Genomic DNA, 24,400 nt, shown 5'->3' on the forward strand with positions numbered 1-24,400 from the left:
CCGAGGTTGTTTTGGGGGAGTTTTCCAGCTCTGCGACTGCATGGTTCACGCTCAGCCAACACCTGAGAGAGAAGAGAGGAAGAGGAGGAGGAAGAGGAGGAGGAGGGAGGTAATATGGCCAGCAGACGTGGCACGAGTCCCCCAACCCAGCAGTGCTGTGGCAGCCCCCTCAAACAGCCAGCAGCCCAGCGGTGAGCGCAAGATCCCTTCCCAGCTCCCTCTCCTCTGCCGGAGACCCCAGTGCCAGCCGTCGGTGCTGAGATGGAGCCCCTGCCACCCCTGGGACAAAGGGGGGCACAAGCCACAGGCGGGTCAGATGTCTGGAGAGCCCCAACAAGGCATCCTCCTCCTCCTCTGCAGGCCCTGCCACCCACCCAGCCCCATGACAGCCTTGCGTGGGTGAGGCTGTGTCCCCCCTGCCCTCAGGGACCACGTCACCGGCAGCGCTGTGGGCAGCTGACCTCACCTTCGTCCCAGCCCGGGCGGCGCGGGTCCCTCCGCCGGCGCCACTGCCGGCCCTGCCTCCCACTGCTGACCTTTGCGGCGGGCACATCCGTCCACAACATCCCGGGGCTGCACCAGAGCCCTGGGCCTCTGGCAGATGGAGGAGGGAGAGAAGAGGAGCTGCTCAGTGCCCTGAGCTCCGAGGCAGACCCAGAAAGCCCTGGCACCGGGGAGGGTTTTAGCTCCAAACTGCCTGCAGCTCCTCCGAGCCGTGGGCTGGGGAAACAGGGCACTGTCCCAGCTCCTCAGGGACATCCCTGGGGCACAGGCAGGGGATGTCTCGGGGCACCAAGCAGACATTTGGCCCAGCAGCGGCGGGCGCCTGTCCCCTCCTGCCGGGCAGGGAGCAGGAGCCCAGCTGTGGCCGTCTGTCTCCCCACGCCGCTGCCTGGGTGAGGGCACCGCGCCATGTGCTCGGTACGCCAGGCCGGGAAGGAAACTGCCGCTCTCAGGGGAGCGGAGAGCCACCGGCAACGGGAGATAGCTCTGAGCTCTCCAGGTGGGAGGGGGCACCCAGGGATGGCAGGGAAGGTGACAGGGATGAGGATCCCTGACGCTGGGGCTGTGCTTAGTGTCCCGTGAGGGCTGCCAGGCTCCTGCCCACAGCCAGTCTCCAGTCCGGTCCCCAGTGCCTCATCAGCACTGGCTCAGGGCGGCCAGGGGAAGAGGGAGGGGTGCGCGTGGCTTTGGCCACCGCTGAGGTGTGTGTGTCACGACCGCAGCCAGCTGCGTCCTATCCACAGCCCCATAAAACGCTGAGCCCCGAGGCCAGAGCCCCTCCTGGGGATGCCGGCTCCAGAGGAGCCCGGCTGCTGTTCAAGAGCTGGAACGGACGCTCGCACACAATCCCGTCCTCCTCCTCCTCCTCCTGGGAGGAAGGGGCCAGTAGCCAGTGCTCATCCCAAGAGCGGAGGGAGGCAGATCCAGCTGACCCCATGGGGCCGGACCCCGGGCCCAGGCCAAGGCAGGGCTGGGAGCCCCCTGAGCTCCCTGCCTGCAGTCTGAGCCCAGCCGCACACACGTGGTTTGGCCTGCAGAGCAGCCCTGCAAAGGTCGAAAGTTTGCGTACCTGGAGGGGATGCGCTGCTGAGGGGCGTCGGGTCCAAAATCCCAGACACAGGGCATTCAGAGAGGCGCTGAGCACCAGCGGCGCACCTGAGATGGAAGAGAGGAGGAGGAGATGCTGTGGCTGCGTGCTGGAGGACAGCAGCCATGGGAAAGGGGCTCCGCACCCCCCCTCCCCGTCTCCCCCCTCAGGTGCCAGCCCTGCTCCACAGGCTGAGTGCTGGGGCCCCTCAGCTCGGGCTCCGCAGCCACAGAGCCCAGGAGGAGGGACTTGGGCAGCCGCTGATCCTGCCGCAGGCGGGAGCCGGCTGAAGGACCCTGCTTCAAGCGCGAGTCAAGTTCCTCGCAGCCAGATCCTCTGGCCTCCCTCGAGGCCTCAACCTGAGAGCCAGTCGCTCCAGGCTGGCTGCCTGTGTGAGGAAAGCAATTTGCTGAGCTCCCCCTCACCCAGCCTCCCCGGCGAGTCCCCTTAACCTCTTTACTGCTTCCATACCCCTGCCTGCCTCAGACATGGCACCGACCTTCCAGGTACGAGCTTCCCGCTTGCAACCATGCCACAGCGTGCAGGATGGAGAGACCATTAACCACCACCAACCCAGCCACAGCATCCCCGCTTGCCCATGTGCCCTCAGCTGCTGCCCAGGAGGGTCCGCCAAACACCAGGCTCCTTTGCGTGGGCGGCTACCCGGCTCCAGGGAGCTGCAGCCCTTCCCAGCCCCACAGATTCGGCCCTTGGGGTGGGCACCGGGGAGCACCGTGCCACTGGAGCGTGGGCAGGGGCTGGCGGCGGCGGCAGCTTGATGGAGGGGCTGAGCTGAAGGGAAGGAGAGGGTGAACGTGACAGAGCGCAGCCTTACCCTGGGAGAGAAGGGAGAGCCAGGCGTGAGGGGATACTCACCAGGCATCGATGGGACAGCTGCTGAAGGGAGAAGGGGGCAGCTGGAGCCCCAGCAGGAGCCTCTGAGGGGCAGGGGAGCAGGTGTGGGGAGGCAGGCCGGCCGGGTCCTGTGGAGAGCCATGGAACAGGCCGGGGCTGCCAAAGCCATCGGAGACATCACAGCCCCCTCGGAGAGGCCCGGGGACCCCGGAGGATCCTTTCGGGAGAGGGCTGGGGCCTGGCACAGACCCTGGAGAGAGCCCAGCGAAGGGTCCGGGGGCAAACGAGATGCCACAGGGGTCCGGGGGAGGGCCTGGAGCCGAGCCGGGTTACTGGGGCCCCTGCCCAGGGAGCCATCTTGAGGGGCGCACACCCGTCGCTCGCCCTCGAAGCCCCATTGGCTGACCGACACGTCACTCCAACCGCTTGCGCCCTGCCGCCCAATAGAAAGCTGCTGGGGGACGGGCTTGCCCGCGCGCGCGCCGCCGGCCGCCCGGAGCGGGCTGCCCCCGGTCACGTGAGGCGAGAACGCCACCGGGCCGTCACGCGGCCGCGCCGACCAATCGGCCGGCGGAGGGGGCGGGACGGAGGCAGGCTCCCGTCCAATGGGAAGGCGGCGAGCGAGGGCGGGCACGGAAGCGGGGAAGGTGGCGGCCCGCTGCGGAGCTGGAGCGGACGGAACCACTGTGGGGCTGGATCGAGGGGGGGGGGGGCGGGCGGGCGAGACCATTCCGGGGGGAGGGGGCGGAGGGGGGGGGGCCGGCAACGCCGAGGCGCTCCGGGGCGGGGCGGGGAGCGAGGCCGCCGTGCGCAACCATCCGGTGGGGGCGTGGCCTTTGGTGAGGGGCGTGGCCTCAGCGCGGGGGCGGGGCCCGGGGCAGGAAGGCGCGAAGCCCCCACGTGTCCTATGCCGGTTCCCAGCGCCATGAAGTGTGTCGTCCTCGGTGGCAACGTCAAAGGTGAGCAGGGCCGGGGGGGGGGGGGGAGGACGGGGTGAGGGGAGGGGCTGGGGGTGCCCTGCCTCACCCCCCCCTCTCCTCACCGCCCCCCCAGTCTTCGGCCGAGCTGTGCACTCCCTGTCCCGCATCGGGGACGAGCTGTACCTGGAGCCCACCCAGAGCGGGGTAGGGGGACACCAGGGGGGTGGGGGGTGGCTGGGAGCTGGGAGGCCGCCTGTGCCCGCCTACGTCCCCGCCGTGGGAGGCAGGCGGTGCCAGCATGTCCTGTGATGTGTGTTTCCTCCCCTCCCCCCGCCAGCTGTCCCTGCGCACCGTCAACTCCTCACGTTCGGCCTTCGCCTCCTTCCTCTTCGCGCCCCTCTTCTTCCAGCGGTATGAGGCGGGCGACCCCCAGCCTGACAGAGAGCTCTTCCGATGCAAAGTCCTCATGAAGGTGCAGCACTCTGCCCAGGCGCCTCCAAAGCTCCCCATTGCTCCTGGAGGGGGGGGGGAGGCAGGGTGACCGTCAACATATCCATGTCCCCTTGCCCGTAGTCCTTCCTGGGTGTCTTCCGCTCGCTGCCCTCACTGGAGAAGACGGTGGAGAAATGCCTCATCCTGCTCAAACCCCGGGCCAGCCGCCTGGTCGTGCAGCTTCACTGCAAGTACGGTGAGTGCTGGTGGGGACACGGTTGTGGGGACACATGGTGGCACCACCGTCCTGTCCCGCTGAGCCGGTGCCTTCCCTGCCAGGAGTCACCAAGACGCACAACCTGGCCTTCCAGGAGTGCGAGCGGCTGCAGGCCGTCTTCGACACCCAACGCTGTGCCAGCACCCTCTGCGCCCCGGCACGGTGAGCAGGGCTGGCAGCAACACGGGGAGGGGATACTGTCAGGGGGACGGACAGCCAGTAGAGGCTGGGGCGACAAAGGGGTATGTGGGTGGCACTGGCGTGGGCAGAGGGGGTACAAACGGAACACTGGGGTGGCACTGGGATGGGCAGGGGGCTTCAGAAAGGGATGAGGGACCCCAGTTGGCCCTGCGGGGTTTGGGGTGCTCAGCCCCAGGTGTGTTCCCCCCCCTCCATGTGCCCACAGGGTGCTGGCAGAGGCCGTGGTCCACTTCCCCCAGACGCTGGCTGAAGTGACACTGGGGGCTGGCCCCGGGGGCAAGATCAGCCTTCGAAACTATGTGGAGGAAGAGGCGGGTGAGCCCTGTGGGGTGGGGGTGCGCCTTCCCTGGCTGTGGGGTGCTGGCACAGCCCCCTGACCCACCTCCTTCCCCCCCTGCCCTGGCCAGAGCGGAGCAAGACAATGGCGACGGAGCTGTGTCTGGCCGAGGACGAGTTCCAGACGGTGGCCGTGGCCCCAGGCTCCCGCATCACCTTCTGCCTCAAGGAGTTTCGGGTGAGTCCCTGCCTGGGCCCCCCAGTCCCAGCCACGGGTCACTCCTCAGCCCCCCTCAACCTCCTCTTTGTCCCCAGGGCCTGCTGACCTTCGCCGAGGCCTCCAACCTGCCCCTCACCATCCACTACGACGTGCCCGGCAGGTAGGAGTGGGCATCCTGACCCCTCTGTGCTAGTCCTGTCTCCTGCCCCCCCTCCTCAGGCCCTCTGTGCCCCCAGGCCAGTGGTCTTCACCCTGGACGATGCCGTGCTCGAGGTCCACCTGGTGCTGGCCACCCTCTCGGACACAGAAAACAACTCGCAGCCCCCCACAGCCAATGGGTAAGCGGAGTTTATGTCACCCTCAGGGAGGCTCCCAGTCCCAGCTCAGCCCTCCAGCTGCCATCAGTAGGGCCCAGAGTGAACAGTCCCCACTCTGCCCCCGCTTCCTTGCTCTCTCCCCAACAGTGTGTCCCACCTGCCTGCCCCATCAGACGACTTTGCCGATGACCTCGAGTCCTACATGATTGCCATGGAAACCAGTGCCTACGAGGAGGGCTCGGGGGTGCCCCCCAGCCCCACCTTCCCCCTGCGCACCCCACGTCCAGCCGAAAGCGACCCCGAGGACGAGGAGGAAGAGGAGGAAGAAGGAGCTGTGCCAGGGACGCCCCCTCACAAGAAGGTCTGGGATGGGCACGGGTGTGCCTGCGTGCAGGGGGAAGGGCACAGCCCCCTCCTGACCCCCACTTCTCCCCACAGTTTCGCTCCTTGTTTTTTGGCTCGGTGCTGACGCCGGGGGCACACAGCCTGGCCCCCACCCAGGAGGTGCTGGCAGAGGACAGTGATGGCGACTACTGAGAGCCCTGAGGGCGCAGAGCTGCTGGCACTCCACCCCTGTGTGACCCCCCGAAGCGTCCAGCCACCAGGACGGGCACCACCCTGACCCACCATCGGCCCCCAAACACAGGCAACCCCCCACAACCCATTACAAGTTTATTCCCAAAAAATCCTCCTGCCTCCCCCCTCCACTGCCATCTCAGGGCTGGGCTCTGGGCTCCCCCCTTGCCCCGGCGGTCCCTGCCCTGGGGCTGGATTTGGTTTGGTGGACCGTGGCAGGGGGGGCAGGATCTTACAAATAAAAAACGAGTCGAAAGAAAAGCGACCTGATGCTGAGGGCAGCGGGCCGTGCCCCAGCCGAGGGGGGTTGCTCGCGGCTCATTTCTTGGCTTTGGCAGAGTTGCGGGGAGGGGTGACGGGGCGTCCCGCGGGGTTCAGCCCGCTGAACTGCCCGTATTTGCCCTTGTTCTTGTCGGCCGGCTTCAAAATCTGGGGGGGAGGAAAGGGATGAGTAGGGGTCCTGCACGCCGTACCCCCTCCTGCCCCAGCTCCCCTCCCACCTTGAGGGCAGAGGCTCCCCCCAACTCCATGGCCACCAGGGCCCCCCTCCACTCTCCCTTCTGCCCCCCAGCCCTGCATGTACCAGCCCCCGCCTCCCTGCAGGAACTCCCGCAGCCCCCCCCCCCTCCCAGCTTGCAGTGTTCCCAGCCCACCTGAAATGAACACATAAGCGTTTCGTCCACGCTCATCATGGCACCCGCGTTGTCGAACTCCCCACAGTAGTTCGGTGCCGAGAAGAGGGTGACGAGCTGGCGCTTGGCGAAGAACTCGTAGCCGTCCTCCACAACCTGCATGGGTGTCAGAGCCGGTGCTGAGCCAGGCACCCCTGGGGCAAATACCCACCTCCCCAGGGCAAATACCCCCTGGGGTCCTGCCCACACAGCCCCAACAAGCCCCCCAACACCCCAAGGTCAAACACTCCCCTCTCAGGGCAAATACCTCACTGGGAACCCCACCTGCACAGACCCAGGCAGCCCCAAAAGCAAATACTGCCCTTGAGGGGCAAATACTAGGGGTAGAAATGCCTGCCCCATACCCAATACCCACTGGGGACCCAAATACCCCCCGGCAAGGGGTGTACCCGCTTGCCCCCAGCAGTGGGGTGCCCGGCGGTACCTGGTGTGCCCGGCAGATGAGGTCCAGGTCGTGCTTGTGCAGGAACTTCGCCACCACCTCCGCCCCAAAGGTGAAGGAGACGCCGCGGTCGTTCTCGCCCCAGCCCTGCACGTCCTTGTCGGGGTCGGACCAGAGCAGGTCACAGAGCAGCCCCTGATCTGGCACATCCGTGGGGCGCATGATCCGCCGGATCTGCTCCATCGACTGCAGGTCGGGAGACAGCCCTGCAGGGAAGGGGGGGACCACGTCAGGCCCTGCCTCTTTGGCAACATCCCCCGTCCCCTCAGGGCACCCCCAAAGAATCGGCACAGAGCTTCCGTCCCCCCTCCAGCCCTTGGTGGCTTCTTCCCCAAAGCCACGGTTAAGGCCGTGCCCACCTCCGTGGCAGCAGAAGATCTTCTCATCCACGATAGCGGCGATGGGCAAACAGTTGAAGCAGTCGGTGAACGTCTTCCAGAGCTTGATGTTGTACCGCCGCTTGCCTGCAAGGCAGTGGATGTGGGTGCCTAGTGCTGCCCCTTTGGGGGTACAGGGGCATGTGGGGCTCCCCGTGAGCCCCAGCGTGGGCTTGTGCCCCCCAGGTGAAGCACACGCAGCTGCCCAGAGGCCCACCAGCCCTGGGAGAGCTCTGGCTGCACGGGGACAATGCCATGGGGTGGCACTGTGTCACGCAGGGGGTGTCCTCGAGGCACACTCTCATAGAGGTGGCTGGAAGGAGGGGTACAGGGCAGGCATGGGACACTCAATGTGGATGGTGCTGGGAGCACTGGGGTGGTACAGGTTGATGTGGGTGGCACAGGGGTGGCAGGGGGACACGGGGGTGGCAGGAGGACTCCCCCTGGTCACAGCAGCTGTAGATGGGGTCAGTGTAGGACAGCACAGGGACAGCAGAGGGGTTGTGGGGGGACGCGGTCGCAGCCCAAGCACTCACACTCATCGTAGAAGCCATAGATGCGGTTGATGCTGGCGCACTCGTGGTTGCCGCGCAGCAGGAAGAAGTTCTCGGGATACTTGATCTTGTAGGCAAGCAGCAGGCAGATGGTCTCCAGTGACTGCTTGCCCCGGTCCACGTAGTCGCCCAGGAACAGGTAGTTGCTCTCAGGTGGGAAGCCCCCGTACTCAAAGAGCCGTAGCAGGTCGTAGTACTGCCCGTGGATGTCACCTAGGAGGGGACACAGGGTGTGCGTGGGACCCCAGCTCCCCACACCACCCCACAGCGGGCCCCAGTGCTGCCCATCCATGTCCCTGGGGAAGCACATGGCTGCGCTGGGACCACCAACCGGCCCCTGAGGGCTCGCCCAGCCTGTGCCCAGGCTGCCCAGCCAGTGCAGCACCCGTTGAGCCCTCACCGCAGATCTTGAGGGGTGCCTCCAGCTCCAGCAGGATGGGCTGGCTGAGGAAGATCTCCCGGGACTTGAGGCACAGCCCTCGGATCTCGTTCTCCGTCAGCTGCACGTTCTTCCCCGGCCGCGACCCTTGGACTGGCCCCACCAGAGAGAGAGGTGTCAGGGACCCCACCAGTGCCACCCCACATGCTGGCACTGAGGGACAAGCATCGGGGCCATGGGACACCCTGAACCCACAGACTGGCAAGAGCCATGGGTATGAGGGATTTGGGTGTTGTCGTCCCCCCCGCATCCAGAGAGGGTCCTGGCCCGCCCCAGGATGGGTGGGCATGGGTCACCCCCAACACCAGGGCACCCTTCTCCTGCCAGAGCTGGGGGTTGTGGCAGGGCCCCCCAAAACTACAAAACCAGATCCTGCTCTCGCCCCGGTGCCTGCCAACCTGGCACCCCTGCACCCCCTTAACATTGCCCCCCCTGGCCTATCCCAAATCCAGCAGCCCCCTTGCCAACCCCCCACTCCCCTGAGCCCCCCAAACCCCCCAGCACCCCCTCCCAAAATTCCCTGCTGCCTCCCAGCCCGACATCCAGGCCCCGTCCCTTGCACAGGCCCCCAACAGCCAACCCAAGACCCCCACCTCTACCTGCTCCCTACACACATCTCCCAGAACCTCCCCCATTTTGTCCAGGCCCTCCCACCCCCAAATACTCAGCTCCAGGACACCCCCCCCAGGGTTACAGGCCATGCTCCTTGGGGACCCCACACCAAGACATTGCCCAGCCCCCCAAAATGTCCCTGAGTCCGGGCCAGGGACCCCCCTAGGGTTCAGGCACTGCCCTGGCTTGATGGTAGGGGAGACCCAGGGATGACCAGCCATTTGGGGGGGCGCAGACGCTGTTAGGGGGACTGGGGCCGTTGTAGGGGGAGTGAACGAGGTTGCTGTGAGGGCTGGAGACCATTAAGGGGGCCTGGGGACATTGGGGGAGGATACGGGGCCGCTGAGGGGGGAATGGGGCTGCTAGGGGGGCTGGAGGCTGTTAAGGGGGCCTGGGGACGTTGGGGGAGGAACTGAGGCCCTTGGCGGGAGAACGGGGCTGTTGGGGGGGGGAATAGGGCTGTTGGGGGGGGGCTGGAGACATTGTGGGGGGAATTGAGGCCCTTAGAGAAAGGGAATGGGGCTGTTGGGGGGGTAACAGGGTTGTTGGAGGGCGGAATAAGGCTGTTGAGGGGGGCTGGAAGGCTGCTAAGGGGGCCTGAAGACATTGGGGGGAGAACTGAGGCCTTTGGGGGGAAACTGGGGCCCTTGGCGGGGGGGTAACAGGGTTGTTGGGGGGCCCTGGAGGCTGTTAAGAGGGACTGGGGACATCTGGGGGGGGGGAATTAGGCCCTTGGGGGGGGGAATGGGGTTGTTGGAGGGCCTGGAGGCTGCTAAGGGGGCCTAGAGACATTGGGGGGGGGGGGGGGGGAACTGAGGCGCTTGGCGGGAGGAAATGGGGCTGTTGAGGGGGGGGGAGGGGGGCTGAAGGCCGCTGCGGGGTTCCGAAGCGGTTGGGGGGGGGGAGGGGGGGGGGCTGGAGGCCGTTAGGGGGTCCCGAGGCCGTTGCAGAGAGGAAGGAGGGGGGGGGGGGGATCCGGGGCAATTAGGGATCGCGGGGGGGGCGGCGGGACCGCTCACCCTCCAGGAGGCGGCTGATGATGGAGTCGAGGTTGAGCTTCTCGGTGTCCGCCATGGCCGCCGGACGCTGCCGCCCCGCCCCGCCCCGCCCCTCCCGCCGCGCGCCCAGCGGGAGCGGCCTAGCGGGGCCGGCGGGGCGGGGGCGGCGCGGCGCGGCGCCCCCTGGCGTCCGGGAGGAATCATCGCGGCGGGGTGGGTGGTCCCGGGGACAGCCGGAGGAGGGACAGGAGGGGGACACGTTCCTGCTGGGTACCCCCAACCTCAGCCATCGGGGGGGAGGGGGGGGGTACAGGGGCACTCTATCCCCGGCGTGGATAGAGTGTCCGCAGGCACCACCGTCACAGCGACGTGGGGACACCCGTGGCACGGGGACAACACGGGGGACACGAGGGACAAGGGTCCCGGTCCCTGGGGCACAGGGACAGCATAGGGACAGGGTCGGTGGGGGGGGGCATCTCAGGCGTGACCGAGGCTGGTGGGGTCCTCAGGAGTGGGCTGTGATGGGTTTTGGGGACACGGGGGGACATGAGGGGACAAGGGGGACGCTGGGGACCCGTGTCACGGTGGTCGGAGCACTGGGACAGCATGGGGACAGGGTCGGGGGGGGCAGCCCAGGAGTGTCCGGGGCAGGTGGGGTCCCCATGACTGGGCTGTGATGGGGCATGGGGTCAGAGGGACGTGGGGTGACACGGCGGGGCACGGGGGACACGGGGGGAAACGAGGGACCCCGACTACCCGTGTGACAGTCCTTATGGCAGAGGGACGGCATGGGGACAGGGCTGGGGGGGGGGGGGGGGCAGCCCAAGAGGGAGCAGGGCAGGTGGTGTCCCCCGGGACTGGGCGGTGGTGGGGTGTGGGGTCAGGGGGACACGAGGGGACACGGGGGGGACACGGTGCCTGGCAGACACCAGACCCCCGGTGCCCCCCCCCAACCCCCCCCCGCCGCGGCGTGTGCCCACAACGGGACCGTGGGGCCACCGCTGAGAGCAGCACCGGGCTGTTGCTGGGAGGCTGTTGCCACCCCGGTGTCCCCGGGGACACCCCGAAGCCTGAGCTCCCGTGGGCACCCCGGGTACGGCTCCGGGGGGGCTCCGGGGCCACCGGGAGGGCCACCAGGGCCTCGGCTGGTGGAGGGTGGCAGTGCCAGGCCTGGCAGGGAGGGAGGGGGTGCGGCTGTCCCCCAGCCTGTCCCCCTGCCTGCAGCAATCATTAATCAGTCCCCGAGGTGGGGACAGGTAAACAGGCAGTGGGGACAGCCCACGGGTGGCACTGGCACCGCCACTACCCACGCTGGGCTGTGCCGTGCCGTGCTGTGCTGTCCCACGCTGTCCCATGCCGTGCTACACAGTGCCACATGTGCCGCGCCGTGCCGCACTGCGCTGTGCCATGCCGTGCAGTGCCACGCCGTGCTGCACGTGCCACACGCGCCGTGTGCTGTGCTGAGCCGTGTCACACCACATGTCCCGTGTGCCATGCCGTGCCGTGCCATGTCCTGTGTGCCATGCCGTGCCATTCCCTGTGTGCCATGCCATGCTGTGCCACTTTCCACGTGTCACGTCATGCCATTCCATTCCCTGTGCCATGCTGGGCCATTCCCTGTGTGCCATGCCATGCCATACCACGCCGCACCATGCCGTGCCATTCCCCGTGTGCCATGCCCGTGCCGTGCCATGCCGTTCCCCGTGTGCCATGCCGTGCCGTGCCATGCTATACCATGCCATGCCGTGCCATCCCCTGTGTGCCATGCCATGCCATGCCACACCGTGCCATGCCGTGCCATGCGGTGCGGTCGGGAATAGCTCCCCGGGGTCGGACACACACACACACACACACACACCCCCCCCCACACGCACACCCGCCTGGCCCCAACCCTGACATTTCTGCTCCGCGGTGTCAGTTTTACCGCCGGCCCCGGGTGACCCCGCCGGGCTGTCCCTGTCCCCTGTCCCCTATCCCCATTCCCTGTCCCCATCCCCTGTCCGCTGTCCCCTGCCCCCCGCGGTGGCACCCCGCTGCCCCCTTGCCCCGGCACCCCGCTTCTCCCCCGACGTGTCTCCGCACCCTGTGCCCTCCCCCCACCTCCCCCGCCGTCCCGGTCCCCCCGGTCCCCCCCGGCCCCGCCCCGACCCTCCCCGGGGCCGCCCCGCCCGGGCAGGAGGCGCCGCCGCCACCGCCGGGACCGGAGCGGGCACAGCGCGACAGCACCGGACGGACCCACCGCCACCGCCACCGCCACCGCCGGTGGGTACTGCCGCGGGTGGGAGTGGGGGGGTCCGGGGCGGGGGGGGGACGGGGGTGTGGGTGCTTTTTGGGGGGGGGGGGGGGGGGGATTGGGGGTGCGTGTGCAAGCACCGGGGGGTGCGGGAGCAGCGGGATGCGGGGCGGGGGGGGGGGTTGTACACGCGTGTGTGCGTGTGCACGGGTGTGTGTGCGTGTTTCTGCGCGGGTGGGCACGTCTGCGTGCACGTGTGTGTGTGTCTGCGTGCGTGTATGTGTCTGTGCGTGTGTGTGCACATGTGTGCATGTGCATGTTGGGGGGTGTGCACGCGTGTGTGTGTGTGTGCACGCGTGTGTGTGTGCACGCGTGTGTGTCTGTGCAGGCACGTGTGTGTCTTTGCATACGTGTGTGCATCTGTGCACGCGTGTACATGTGTGCACATGCATGTCTGTGTGTGTGCACTCGTGTGTGTGTGTGCATGTGTGTCTGTGTGCATGTGTGTGTCCGGGTGCGTGTGTTTGTCTGTGCATGCACGTGTGAGCATATGTGCGCGTGTGTGCATGTGTGTGTCCGTGTGCGTGTGTGGGCACGTCTGCGTGTGTACACGTATGCGTGCACGCGTGTGTGCGTGCACTTTTGCATCTGTGTGCATGCGTGTGTGTGTGTCCACGCGTGCACGCGCGTGTGTGTGTGTGTGCACACAGAGCAGCGTGGCACTGCAGGTGTGCAGGGCTGAGGGGGGGGGGGGGGGGAACACACTGCCAGTGGCTGTGCTGGTGGCTCTGTGCCTGCCGGTGACAGTGACGGTGACAGTGACGCCGTGGGCAGCTGGAGCTAAGCCGGGGGACGTGCGGCCTGGCAGCTCCGCCATGCTGGGGACAGGGGGACGCGGGGGGGCCCATGCCCAGCCTGGCCAGCTTGGGGACGGGGACAGAGGGACGGGGGGGACACCCCGGCACACTGAGCCACTGTCCCATGTCCCGCTGCGGCAGCATGTCCCCATGGCCTCCCTACTGTCCCTAGCTGTCCCTGGGGACGGGGACGAGGCCGGGGACAGGGGTGCAAGACCGGCTCAGGGCGAGGGTGCCAGCGCCTGGCGCGAGGTGCCCGTGCCCCCCTCCCTGCCACGGAGGGGACAATGGGGCTCTGTGCCGCCCGCCGTGCCCGCCACCTAATCCGGGGCACGGGGACGGGGGACGGGCACCCTGGGGTGGCACGGAGGGGGGGTGGGGGTTTAAAGGCCAGAGCTGACCGGTGTCCCCTGTGCCAGGCGTCCCCGAGCCCTCGTCCCCTGCGTGCTCTCAGGCCACGGCTCCCACCCCAAGGTACCCGGGGCAGGTGCGGGGGGGACACAGCTGTCCCAGCCTGGGGACAGAGGGGGCACAGGGTGGTCCCTGGGCTGAGGGGGAGGGGGATGACACACACCTGCAGGGACCCCTGTGGCTGCCCCGTGTCTGGGTTTTAGGGGGACCTTGTGCTGGTGGGCGCTCACCAGTGGGAGAGGACTGAGCCACGTGTCCCCTAACCCTGTCACCAGGTCCTGGCCACCCCATGGGAACACCCTCCCCATCACCCCAGGGCTGGGGTAGCCTCGGTGGGTGGCTGCAAGGTGGCACCGCTGGGCTCCGTGCCTCAGTTTCCCTCCGTGCCCGGGTCTGCCAGGCTGCGATCGGGGGGACACCCCACAGCCGGGGTGGGGGACGGGGGGGACCGGGGTGGCCCCGGACACCTGCGTCCGCGCCCCCAGGGCACCTTGGCACCCCGGAGCAGGGGTTGCCCCCGGTTGTGCTGAGCTGGCGTGGGATTACGCTAATTAATCCCTGCTGGGGCTCAGCCGGAGCTGCCGGGGTCACCGGGGCTGGCACCGAGGGGACAACGTGGGGTCACCGGGGCTGGCACCGAGGGGTGCCCCGGGAAGGGTGCCTGGCCCCGGCGGGTGCTGCAGAAGGGGTGTCCCCAAGGTGGGGGGGTTGTTGGGGCGGGGGTTCTGCGGCGCTGGGTGGGGGTGGTGGGTCCCCAGGGAGCCCCGCTGACTCTGCCCGTCCCTCTCTTGCAGCCCCTCGGTCACCAGGATGGTGAGTGGCCCCCGGGTGGCAGGGAGGGGGGGTCCGGGCGGAGGTGCCCCATCCCGGTGGGGCACAGGCCCTGGTGAACCCCGGCAGTGCCGGGCACCCGCGCTGTGCCCACCCACCGCGTGACCCCACGGGGACAAGGGGACGCTTTGTCTCACGCTGGCGGCTGGCAGTGCCCCGTGTCCCCGAGGCGGCGGCTCTGTGCCCGGCACCCGCAGCCCCCCGGCACCCCGACACCCCCACCCACGCGTGGGCGGCAGCGCCCTGTACCCCTCTGCCCCGTGCCAGCACCCCACTCCCACGCCCACACAGTGCCTGCCCCAATGCCAACCCCATACCAGTCCCTTAACCCCACGCTAGCCCTGTGCCAGCCCCATGCCAACCATTAGCCACATGCCAGCCCCATGCCAGCCTCATACCGGTCTCTTAGCCCCCTACCAGTCTCTTAGCCCCATGCCAACCCCATAACAGTCCCTTAGCCCCATGCCAGCCCCGTATGAGACCCTTAGCCCCATGCCAGTCCCATGCCAGCCCCATACCAGTCCCTTAGCCCCATGCCATCCCTGTGCCGGTCACATGCCAACCCTTTAGCCCCATGCCAGCTGTGCCAGCCCCATACAAGCCCCTTGCCAGCCCCTTAGCCCCATGCCAGCCCCTAAGCCCCATGCAAGTTCCATAACAGCCCCTTAGCCCCATGCCATCCCCATGCCAGTCACTTGCCAACCTGTTAGCCCCATGCCAGTCCCATGCCAGCTCCATACCAGTCCCTTAGCCCCATACCAGCCCCTTAGCCCCATACCAGCCCCATGCCAGCTCCATACCAGCCCCTAAGCTCCATACCAGCCCCGTGCCAGCCCTTTAGCCCCATACCAGTCCCCTTAGCCCCATGCCAGCCCTGTGCCAGCCCCGTTTCTGCCCCCCCCGCAGCTATCGGTGGACCAGACGAGCACGGAGCAGCCCCCCAGCCCGAAGGAGCAGGAGTGGGCAGGGCCGGAGGCGCTGTGCCCGGGCTGGCTGGAGGACGAGGCCCCTGATGGCGAGGTGCCCGAGGACAGCGGGGACCCCGACTGTGCCACCCATGCCTACGAGCTGCTCCAGAGCGCCCTGCGCCAGGAGGGGCTGCCCCACACGCTGGACCGATCCGCAGAGCCCCGCACGGGTAGGGGGGCACTGGGGGGCACGGGGGAGGCTGGGGTGGGGGGCACAGGGCTCAGGGGTTGGGAGCTGGGACGGCGATGGGGGCACAGTGCCAGGCAGGGGACGCGAGGGTGGCAGGGACGAGGATAGCCATGAGGGCACGGTGCCAGGCAGGGGACACGGGGGTGGCAGGGACGAGGATAGCCATGAGGGCACGGTGCCAGGCAGGGGACACGGGGGTGGCAGGGACTGGGATGGCAATGGGGGCGCGGTGCCACGCTGGCGACAGGGGGGTGGCAGGGACAAGGGTGGGGATGGGGACATGATGCAAGGCAGGGGACATGGAGGTGGCAGAGATGGTGACGGGGGCATGGTGACAGGCTGGGGACGGGGGAGGGGGGTGGCTGGGGGTTCACAGCCATGGACAGGGTGGCAAAGGGGTCCCTGTCCCGGGGCTGCTAATCCTTGCCTTGCTGGCAGGATTTGGCCCACTGGACATGACCGTCTGCATCCTGGGCTCCCCCACCGCCTTCCTGCCCGTCCTGCTGGAGGGTGGCACCCGCTGCCCAGGTGGGTACGGCCCCCTCGTCCCCACCCCGTACGAGACACCCGTGAACCCACAGCGGGTGCTCCCCATGGAGCTGCTCCAACCCCGGGCCAAAGCATTCCCCACACTCGTCTGTGCCTGCATGACCGGGACTGGGAGGGAAACTGAGGCAGGGGTTGAAGGTGGCACCAACCCCGCTGTGCCCCATATCTGCAGCCCCATTAATGCCAGTACACACCAGTGCTGGCAGCAAACGCCACCCCAGGGCGCTGGGGCAGCCACAGCATCACTCCCTCCATGTTCCCTCCCTGGGTGGGTATCCCCTTTGCTCCCCCCCTCTCTGGGGGGGGTGTCTCAGGGTAGGGGACCAGGGACAACCGCTGCCCGTGCCCCTGCCCACCCACAGGTGCCATGGTGCTGTGTTTGTCACCTGCCTGGGCCAGCCGGGTCCCCTCGGAGACGTCCCCAGGTGCCTGGTCCCTGCTGCTCTCCCGGGGGATCTCCTTCGAAGCTGGGGGCCACAGCACCCTGGAGACCTTCGCGCCCCCCCGCCGGGCCAACTACGTGACGGGCACCTTCACGGCGGGGGGACCTGAGGGTGGCTGGGTGGGCGAGCTGGCCCGTGACCTCGACTGCCCCACGGGGGGCTCGGTCCCGCTCGCCCACCGGCTGGAGGACCCGCTGGTCACCCGTTGGGTGCTGGCGGCCCGTGCCGGTCTACCTGTGCCCCCCACCCTGGCCTTCGTCCTGGGGCAGGGGGGGGACCTGCCCACGGAGCCGGTGGCCGCTGGGGTGAGGGTGGTGCGGCTGGAGGACCCCCAGGGCCAGGAGAACCTGGTGCAGGAGGAGGTGGACGTCTTCCTGGGGGGCACCGCCATGGAGCCCTACAGCCAGGTGGGCACGGGGACACGGCGGGACACGGGGGACATCCATGGGGCACGGCGGGGAGGGTGGGCAGGGACATGTGGGATGCGGCTGGGGTGTCGGGGTCAGCGTCATGGGCATGGTGGGGCGTGTGGGGACATCTGTGGGACACAGCGAGGCATGTAGGGGCACCTATGGGGCACGGTGGGGGGCACATTGGGGCATCTGTGGGTCACACGCCAGTGGGGTGTCACCAGTGACATGGGGTGATAACTGTACCCGGGTGGTGGGGTGGCTGTTGAGGTGGTGGTGGGTGCAGGTGGTGGGGTGGCACGGTGGCATGTGTGGGTGGCCATGGTGTGGGGTGACACGGGGGTGCGTGCAGGTGGTGGTGCGGCCGGCGGGGTGGCGGTGGCGCGGGACGGGCGCCCGCAGCACCCACGGGAAGGAGGAGGGGGCCGCGGTGGTGCAGGCGGTGGGTGCCCGGCTCCGCGGGCTGCGGGAGGAGGACAGCGTCCTGCTGGAGGCCCTGGTGCCCACCGCCCACCTGCCCGTGCCCCCCCCACGTAAGGCCCCCGCCTTCGGGTGCCCACCACCCTGGGATGGGAGGGAAGGGCCCCCCGAGTCTCCCCTGGGTCCCTGCGGCTGTGGTGGCCACATGTCCGTTCCCTAGGATTGGTGGGTGGGCAGCCATCGGGGCAACCAAACTCCTGGGCTCCTGGGGCAGGGCATGAAGGTGGCCACCCTGGACCCCCACAGTCCCCTGGGGTGGGGGAGAAGGTTGCCCTGGACCCCCACAGTCCCCTGGGATGGGGGGGAAGGTGGGCACCCTGGACCCTCATGGTCCCCTGGGTGGGGGGAGAAGATCACCTTGGACCTCCACAGTCCCGTGGGGCGGGGGGGGGAGGTGGACACCCTGGACCCTCATGGTCCCCTGGGTTGGGGGAGAAGGTCACGCTGGACACCCACAGTCCCCTGGGGTGTGTGGGGGGGGAAGTGGCCACCCTGAACCCCCCCAGTCACCTGGAGCAGGGGGGAAGGTGACCACCCTGGTCCCCTGTGGTCTCCTGGGGTAGGGGTGGGGGGAAGGTGACCGCTCTGGTCCCCCGTGGTCCGCTGGGACAGGGCAGGGTGGTGGGGTGACCACCTTCAAACTCCCTACAGTCCCGTGGGGCTGGGGGTGACAGTGGCTGTGCTGCACCCCGCAGTCCCCCCTGGGTTGGGGTTGGCCGGGGCCACCGCAGTGCCACACGGGGTCCCAGAAGCCTGTTGGGGTGGGGGGATGTTGGGCAGGGTCCCCTGTCCCCGGGCAGCGGCCGTGCCTGCCCTGTCCCTCGCCCCCCAGGCAGCCCAGCCCCGCGGCTGCCCGTGGCCCTGCGCATCTGCACCCTCGTCTGCAGGTCCTGGGGGGACCGGCCCCACCTCTGCCAGGTATGGCCCCATCCACCCCAGGCTCCTCCCCTTCGGGTGGGTGGGGTGCGGTGGGTGTGGCCATGGGCATCCCCACCTATGGGTGGGGCATGTGCCATGAGGGTCCCACCAGGCTATGGGGTGGTGGCATGTGTCCCCATGTCTTGGTGGCCCTGCGTCTCTTCAGGCTATGGTGGTCATCCATGCCTACGTGCCCTGGAGCCCTGTGTGTCCCCAGGCCATGGTGGCCATCCAAGTCCCCATGCCTTGGTGGTCCTAGGCTACGGTGGTAGCCCGTGTCCCCTTACCTTGGTGGCCCTGGGCTATGGTGGTAGCCCATGTCCCCATGCCCTGGTAGCCCTGTGTGTCTCCAGGTTGTGGTGGCCATCCATATCCCCATGCCCTGGTGGCCCTAGGCTACGGTGGTAGCCCGTGTCCCCATGCCTTGGTGGCCCTGCATGTCTTCAGGCTACGGTGGCTTTCAATGTCCACGTGCCCTGGTGGCCCTGCACGTCCCCAGGTTGCGGTGGCCACCCACATCCCCATGCCCTGGTGGCCCTAGGCTACGGTGGTAGCCTGTGTTCCCATGCCATGGCGGCCCTGCGCGTCCCCAGGCCCTGGTGGCTGTCCACGTCCTCATGCCCTGGGTTAGCGTATGTCCCCACACCCTGGTGGCAGCCCGAGTCCCCAGGCAATGGAGCGGCAGCCCATGTCCCCAGGCTACGGTGGCCATCCATGTCCCCATGCCCTGGTGATAGCCCATGTCCCCAGGCAATGGGGTGGCAGCTGGTGTCCCCATGGCCGTATCGGCATGTCCCCGCAGGTGGCGTGCGCTGTGGGGCGCGCGGAGGCGCCGGTGAGGCACGGGGCAGCGCTGCCCCAGGGCCTGGACTCCAGCCTGCAGCAGTGGGGGGTGGTGGCCCCCGGCCAGCGGCAGGCACTGGCCACGCGTCTGCGGGGGGCCGCCGAGGCTGCCATGGCCGCCGTCCTGGCCAGCGAAGCCGAGCTGAGCCCCCAGCAGCGCGGTGGCGCCCGCGCCCACACCGACCTCCTAGGTGAGTATGGCGGGGCCACCACCGGTCCCTAGGGGCCACCCCATGGTGGTGGCACTGTCCCCACGGTTCTGAGTGCTATGTCCTTGTCCCCAGGCGTGGACTTCTTGCTGGCGTGCGTGGATGATGCCCTGGAGCTGGTGGCCCTTTCCACCAACAGCCAGCGGTGCCTGGAGACCTGCCTGCTGCTGGAGGCCATGGGGTGCGCCGTGGGGGAGCCCCCCGGTGACGTGCCCCGGCTGCTGGCCGAGGCCCTGCTGCACCGGGCGCAGTGTCACCTGGTCGAGGGCAAGGACATCCTGCTCATTGGGGCCGGTGGCGTCAGCAAGAGCTTCGTCTGGGAGGCGGCCCGTGACTACGGCCTGAGGGTGAGGAGGTTGGGGCGCTGGCTGGCAGGCACGGCCATCAGTAGGTTTCAGAGTGAACGCCGGGTGCCACCCTGTTGCACCGTAGCGGTGCCCACTCCTCGGGCACAGATTGAGGCCCTCCACCCAGCTCGCTGTCCCAGTTGGTGGGGAGGGTGGCACAGCCGCGGTCCTGAGGGTGGGCACCCCATGTCCTGTCGTTGTCCCCCTCCTCCCGCTGGCGGTGACACCTCTCTGGGGATGCAGATCCACCTGGTGGAGTCGGACCCGGAGCACTTCGCGGCGGGGCTGGTGCAGACCTTCCTGCCCTACGACAGCCGGGAGCACCGGCGGGACGAGGAGCATGCGGAGCGGGTGACGGAGCTGGTACGCTCCCGGGGGCTGCGGCCCCACGCCTGCCTCTCCTACTGGGATGACTGCGTCGTACTGGCGGCACTGGTGTGCCAACGCCTGGGGCTACGCGGCTGCTCACCTGCCGCCGTCCGCGTGGCCAAGCAGAAGAGCCGGACCCACCAGCACCTGCAGCGGTGCCGCCGGGGCCGCCCGCCGCCCGCCGCCTTCGCCGTGCCCTGCCGCCGGCTGCAGAGCCACGGGGACGTGGAACGGGCGGCCGGTGCCGTTCCCTTCCCCGCCGTGGCCAAACTGGAGTTCGGGGCGGGCGGCGTGGGCGTACGGTTGGTGGAGAGCACCGGGCAGTGCCACGCGCACGCCGCCCGGCTTTGGCGCGACCTGCGTGACGACGCCGACCACCCGGGCATCGGGTTGGGTTGGGGCAACGCCATGTTGCTGATGGAGTACGTGCCGGGCACCGAGCACGACGTGGATTTGGTGGTCTTCCAAGGGCGGCTGTTGGGTGCGTGGGTGTCCGACAACGGCCCCACGCGCCTGCCCGCCTTCTTGGAGACGGCGGCCTGCTTGCCCTCCTGCTTGCCCGCCGACCGGCAAGCGCAGCTGGTGCGGGCGGCCCTGCAGTGCTGCCTGGCCTGCGGGCTACGGGACGGCGTCTTCAACGTGGAGCTGAAGTTGGCCCCCGGCGGCCCCCGCCTGCTGGAGATCAACCCCCGCATGGGGGGCTTCTACCTCCGCGACTGGATCCGGGAGGTCTACGGCCCCGATTTACTACTGGCGGCCGTGTTGGTGGCCTTGGGGCTACCGCCGGTGCTGCCCGCTCGCCCCGTGCCCCGCGGCCACTTGGCCGGCGTGATGTGTTTGGGTTCGGAGCACGGGGCGGCCCTGGGGGGCGGCGGGGGGTTGGCGGCGCTGCTGGGGCTGCAAAAACGGGGCCTCGTCCGCCTCAACCGCCTCTTCGAGGAGACGGCGGGGGCCGGCGAGTACGAGGAGCCCTGCCTGAGCGTGGCTTGCGCCGGGGCCACGCGGGCCGAGGCCTGCCTGCGCCTGCTGGGGCTCTGCCAGGCGCTGGGCATCGACTCGCCCCGCTACCCCGTCGAGCATTTCTTATCCCATTTTAAATAGCCGGTTGGGAGCGGGGGGGGGAGTGGTACGGGTTTACTTACAACCGACCCGTTGTCCCGCCATCCCCCTCCCGCTGCCCCGCCACCCCGCGTCCCCGGTATGCCACCGGCCACCCGGTCCCATGGCATCTCCTTGCTCCCCTGGGTCCCAGTCCCCTGGCACCCCATCCCCTGGCACCCCCCTAATCCCCTGGCACCACATCCCCTTTTCCTGGCACCCCATCCCCTGGCATGTCCCCCTGCCACCATGCCACCCCATCCCCTGGCACCCCCCTAATCCCCTGGCACCCCATCCCCTAGCATCCCCCCTAATCCCCTGGCACCACATCCCTTTTTCCCCTGGCACTCCATCTCCTGGCATTCTCCCCCCCTCCCCCCCATCTTGGCACCCCCCCCCATCCCCTGGCATCCCCCTCCATCCTGGCACCCCCATCCCTTGGCAATCCCCTCCTGCCACCCCATCCCCTGGCATTTCCCCTAATCCCCTGGCACCACATCCCCTTTTCCTGTCACCCCATCCCCTGGCACCCCCCCTAATCCTCTGGCACCCCATCCCCTGGCATCCCCCACTGGCACTCCATTCCCTGGCATCCCCCCAGTCCCTTGGCATCCCCTCCTGCCACCCCATCCCCTATCACCCCCCCTAATCCCCTGGCACCCCATCCCCTGGCACCCCCCCTAATCCCCTGGCATCCCCCTAATGCCCTGGCACCACATCCCTTTTTCCCCTGGCAACCCATCCCCTGGCATTGCCCCCCCATCCTGGCACCCCCCATACTCCCCTGTTGTGTCCTGTCCCCCCCCCCGCCATCCCTACAACCCATCCCCTAACATCCCTCCCTGCCCCAGCACCCCATTACCTGACATCCCCCCCCCCCTCCATCCTGCCACCCCATCCCTTGGCGCCCCCCCCCCCCCCCCGTACTCCTCCCCCTGGGCTCCCCGTGCCCCCTGCCCTGCCACCCCATCTCCTGGCACCCCCAAGCCCTGTCCCCAGTGTCCCCTGTCCCCACAGCTGGTGGGGGTGTCCAGTGCCCCTGCCATGCCAGGAGACGTGCAGGGGGCAGACAGGGTCCCCTGTTAACGAACCTTTGCTAATGGGGGGGTGAGAGGAGCCCCCCCAGAGGCACCCAGGCCACAGCAGTGGGTGCAACCTGGGATGCGCTGGCACCCGCCGGCATGGGGAGACCCTACAATAACAAACCTGCGTGGGGAGACCCCACAGGAACAGACCGAGGTGGGGAGACCCTACAATAACACACCTTGAAGGGAAGACCCCACAAAAACCAACCGAGGTGGGGAGACCCTACAATAACAGACCAGCATAGGGAGACCCCACAAGAACAGACTGAGGTGGGGAGACCCTACAATAACACACCTTGAAGGGGAGTACCCACAAAAACCAACCGAGGTGGGGAGACCCTACAATAATAGACCAGCATGGGGAGACCCCACAGGAACAGACCGAGGTGGGGAGACCCTACAATAACACACCTTGAAGGGGAGACCCCCACAAAACCAAACCGGAGACCCTGCAATAAGAGAGCTGTGCAGGAAAACCCTACAATAACAGACCTGCGCAGGGAGACCCTACAATAACAAAGGACCAGCCAGGAATTCCCGGGGGTAGCGGAGCAGCTCTACCCTTCGGGAAGAGACCTGTATGGGGACCCCCCCATGACAAAGGGCTGTCACTGGAGAGACCCTATAATAACAACCCAGCCCCAGGGACCCTATATAACGCCTGGCACTGGGTACCAGTGGTCCCGCCCCGGAGCAGGGTGTCCCATCGTGGTGTGGGGACACCCCCAGGTTAGCACCCTGGGGACCCCCCAGTGACCCACGACCCGCGCTGTCCCTGGGACCCGGCGGCAGAACGGGGACCCTCTGTGACACTCAACTTGTGTGTCCCCAAGAGCAGAGGGCAGCGCTGCCACCCCAACTGCCCCGAGAGCAAGACAGCACCCAGCCCTATAGTGAGAGGCAGCCCCTATAGTGCCCCAGACCCTACAATAACACTACTGACCCTATAGAAACACACAGCTCCTATAGTGCCCCAGACCCTACAATAACACTACTGACCCTATAGCAACACACAGCTCCTATAGTGCCCCAGACCCTACAATAACACTAGCGACCCTATAGCAAAATACAGCTCCTATAGAGCCCCAGATCCTACAATAACACACAGCCCCTATAGGGCCCCAACCCTACAATAATACTAGCGACCCTATAGCAACATACAGCTCCTATAGTGCCCCAGAACCTACAATAACACCAGTGCCTTACATGAACACATAGCCCCTATAGTGCCCCAGACCCTACAATAACACTAGCGACCCTGTAGCAACACAGAGCCCCTATAGGGCCCCAGACTCTACAATAACGCTAGCAACCCTACAACAACATACAGCCTCAGACCCTACACTAACACACAGCCCCTATAATGCCCATGACCTTACAATAACACTACTGACCCTACACGAACACACAGCCCCTGTAAATGCCCACAACCCTACAACAGCACACAATCCCTATAGAGCCCCAGACCCTACAATAACACACAGACCCTATAGTGCCCCAAACCCCACAATAACACTCGTGACCCTGTAGCAACACACAGCCCCTATAGGGCCCCAGACCCTACACTAATACACATCCCCTATAGTGCCTACGACCCTACACTAACACACAGAGCCTATAGCGCCCCAGACCCTACAATAACATTAGCGACCCTATAGCAACACACAGCCCCTACAATAACATTAGCGACCCTGTAGCAACACACAGCCCCTATAGAACCCCAGACCCTACACTAACAGACACCCGCTATTGTATCCACGACCCTACAATAACACACAGTCCCTATAGAGCCCCCGACCCTACACCAACACACCGCCCCTATAGTGCCCACGACCCTACAATAACAATCGCGACCCTATAGCAGCCCCCGGCCGCTGTAGCCCCCGCGACCCTACAATAACACCGCCGCCCCACCGCAGCCGTGTCGCCCCCGCGGCGCCACCGGTGCCCTACAACCCCGCGGGGGTCCCGAGCGGGGGTCGGGGAGGGGAGGAGGGGTGGGGGTTCCCCGTCTCTTCCAGGGGCGCTCCTCCCCCCTCGGCTGTCGTCACGGCGGCGCCGATGAGGTCACAGCGACGCGAAGCGGGCGGGGCGGGAAGGGGAGGGGGGGGGGTGTCCCCAGTAAAGGCTGTGAGCGGCCGGTCCGGCTCTGTCGTTGTCCCTTCGCGTCCCGTGTGTGACCCCCCACCCCCCTCCGCCACGGGACCCCCACGTTCCTCCCCCTCCGCCCCCCCGCGGGAGTACAGCTCCCGGCGTGCCCCGCGCCGGGGATACCGGGGGACCCCTCCGGGTGACGCGCGGGAGGGGGGCGTGGTTAGAGGGAGGGGCGTGGTTAGAGGGGAGGGGCGGGGCCAACGGGGAGGGGCGGGGCCAACGGGGC

At 67.7% G+C, this 24,400-nt stretch overlaps 3 protein-coding genes and 1 long non-coding RNA gene across 4 annotated transcripts; 2 read left to right on the forward strand and 2 right to left on the reverse strand.

Annotated features, from left to right (window-relative positions):
* Nucleotides 1-501: 501 nt before the first annotated feature.
* LOC309684948 lies at nucleotides 502-2,283 on the reverse strand. The gene is made up of 3 exons (XR_014270374.1): nucleotides 2,091-2,283; nucleotides 1,574-1,659; nucleotides 502-594 (listed from the first exon to the last, which is right to left on the reverse strand). It is a non-coding gene; the product is annotated as an uncharacterized lncRNA (long non-coding RNA).
* Nucleotides 2,284-3,330: 1,047 nt separating this feature from the next.
* LOC309684946 (cell cycle checkpoint control protein RAD9A-like) lies at nucleotides 3,331-5,657 on the forward strand. Its single transcript, XM_082500782.1, has 11 exons — nucleotides 3,331-3,405; nucleotides 3,500-3,570; nucleotides 3,704-3,838; nucleotides 3,940-4,054; nucleotides 4,138-4,237; nucleotides 4,482-4,591; nucleotides 4,684-4,790; nucleotides 4,868-4,932; nucleotides 5,009-5,110; nucleotides 5,237-5,450; nucleotides 5,528-5,657. The coding sequence occupies exons 1-11, from the start codon at nucleotides 3,354-3,356 to the stop codon at nucleotides 5,624-5,626; spliced, it is 1,170 nt and encodes a 389-aa protein (XP_082356908.1). The 5' UTR covers nucleotides 3,331-3,353; the 3' UTR covers nucleotides 5,627-5,657.
* A 91-nt stretch (nucleotides 5,658-5,748) lies between these two features.
* On the reverse strand, nucleotides 5,749-9,909 carry LOC309684947 (serine/threonine-protein phosphatase PP1-alpha catalytic subunit). The gene is made up of 7 exons (XM_082500783.1): nucleotides 9,801-9,909; nucleotides 8,131-8,262; nucleotides 7,713-7,943; nucleotides 7,159-7,263; nucleotides 6,782-7,005; nucleotides 6,319-6,453; nucleotides 5,749-6,094 (listed from the first exon to the last, which is right to left on the reverse strand). The coding sequence occupies exons 1-7, from the start codon at nucleotides 9,853-9,855 to the stop codon at nucleotides 5,984-5,986; spliced, it is 993 nt and encodes a 330-aa protein (XP_082356909.1). The 5' UTR covers nucleotides 9,856-9,909; the 3' UTR covers nucleotides 5,749-5,983.
* A 2,110-nt stretch (nucleotides 9,910-12,019) lies between these two features.
* Nucleotides 12,020-21,123, forward strand: LOC309684943 (carnosine synthase 1-like). The gene is made up of 11 exons (XM_082500778.1): nucleotides 12,020-12,041; nucleotides 13,289-13,343; nucleotides 14,075-14,093; nucleotides 15,018-15,249; nucleotides 15,708-15,797; nucleotides 16,181-16,668; nucleotides 17,024-17,204; nucleotides 17,984-18,069; nucleotides 18,872-19,103; nucleotides 19,197-19,468; nucleotides 19,712-21,123. The coding sequence occupies exons 3-11, from the start codon at nucleotides 14,091-14,093 to the stop codon at nucleotides 20,936-20,938; spliced, it is 2,811 nt and encodes a 936-aa protein (XP_082356904.1). The 5' UTR covers nucleotides 12,020-12,041; nucleotides 13,289-13,343; nucleotides 14,075-14,090; the 3' UTR covers nucleotides 20,939-21,123.
* Nucleotides 21,124-24,400: the final 3,277 nt, after the last annotated feature.

The sequence above is a fragment of the Vanellus vanellus genome (assembly GCF_965231255.1).
Source record: "Vanellus vanellus genome assembly, contig: HAP1_SCAFFOLD_466, whole genome shotgun sequence".
NCBI lineage: Eukaryota > Metazoa > Chordata > Aves > Charadriiformes > Charadriidae > Vanellus > Vanellus vanellus.

Coding starts and splice junctions, on each gene's coding strand:
- LOC309684943 (XM_082500778.1), top strand. Junction 16,669..17,023: donor CCATGGAGCCCTACAGCCAG/GTGGGCACGGGG, acceptor GGGTGCGTGCAG/GTGGTGGTGCGGCCGGCGGG. Junction 19,104..19,196: donor CGCCCACACCGACCTCCTAG/GTGAGTATGGCG, acceptor CCTTGTCCCCAG/GCGTGGACTTCTTGCTGGCG.
- LOC309684947 (XM_082500783.1), bottom strand. CDS start 9,855: ATGGCGGACACCGAGAAGCTCAACCTCGACTCCATCATCAGCCGCCTC. Junction 7,264..7,712: donor CTATGGCTTCTACGATGAGT/GTGAGTGCTTGG, acceptor ACTGCCTTGCAG/GCAAGCGGCGGTACAACATC. Junction 6,095..6,318: donor CGCTTATGTGTTCATTTCAG/GTGGGCTGGGAA, acceptor CCTCCCCCCCAG/ATTTTGAAGCCGGCCGACAA.
- LOC309684946 (XM_082500782.1), top strand. CDS start 3,354: ATGCCGGTTCCCAGCGCCATGAAGTGTGTCGTCCTCGGTGGCAACGTC. Junction 3,571..3,703: donor TGGAGCCCACCCAGAGCGGG/GTAGGGGGACAC, acceptor TCCCCCCGCCAG/CTGTCCCTGCGCACCGTCAA. Junction 4,238..4,481: donor ACCCTCTGCGCCCCGGCACG/GTGAGCAGGGCT, acceptor ATGTGCCCACAG/GGTGCTGGCAGAGGCCGTGG.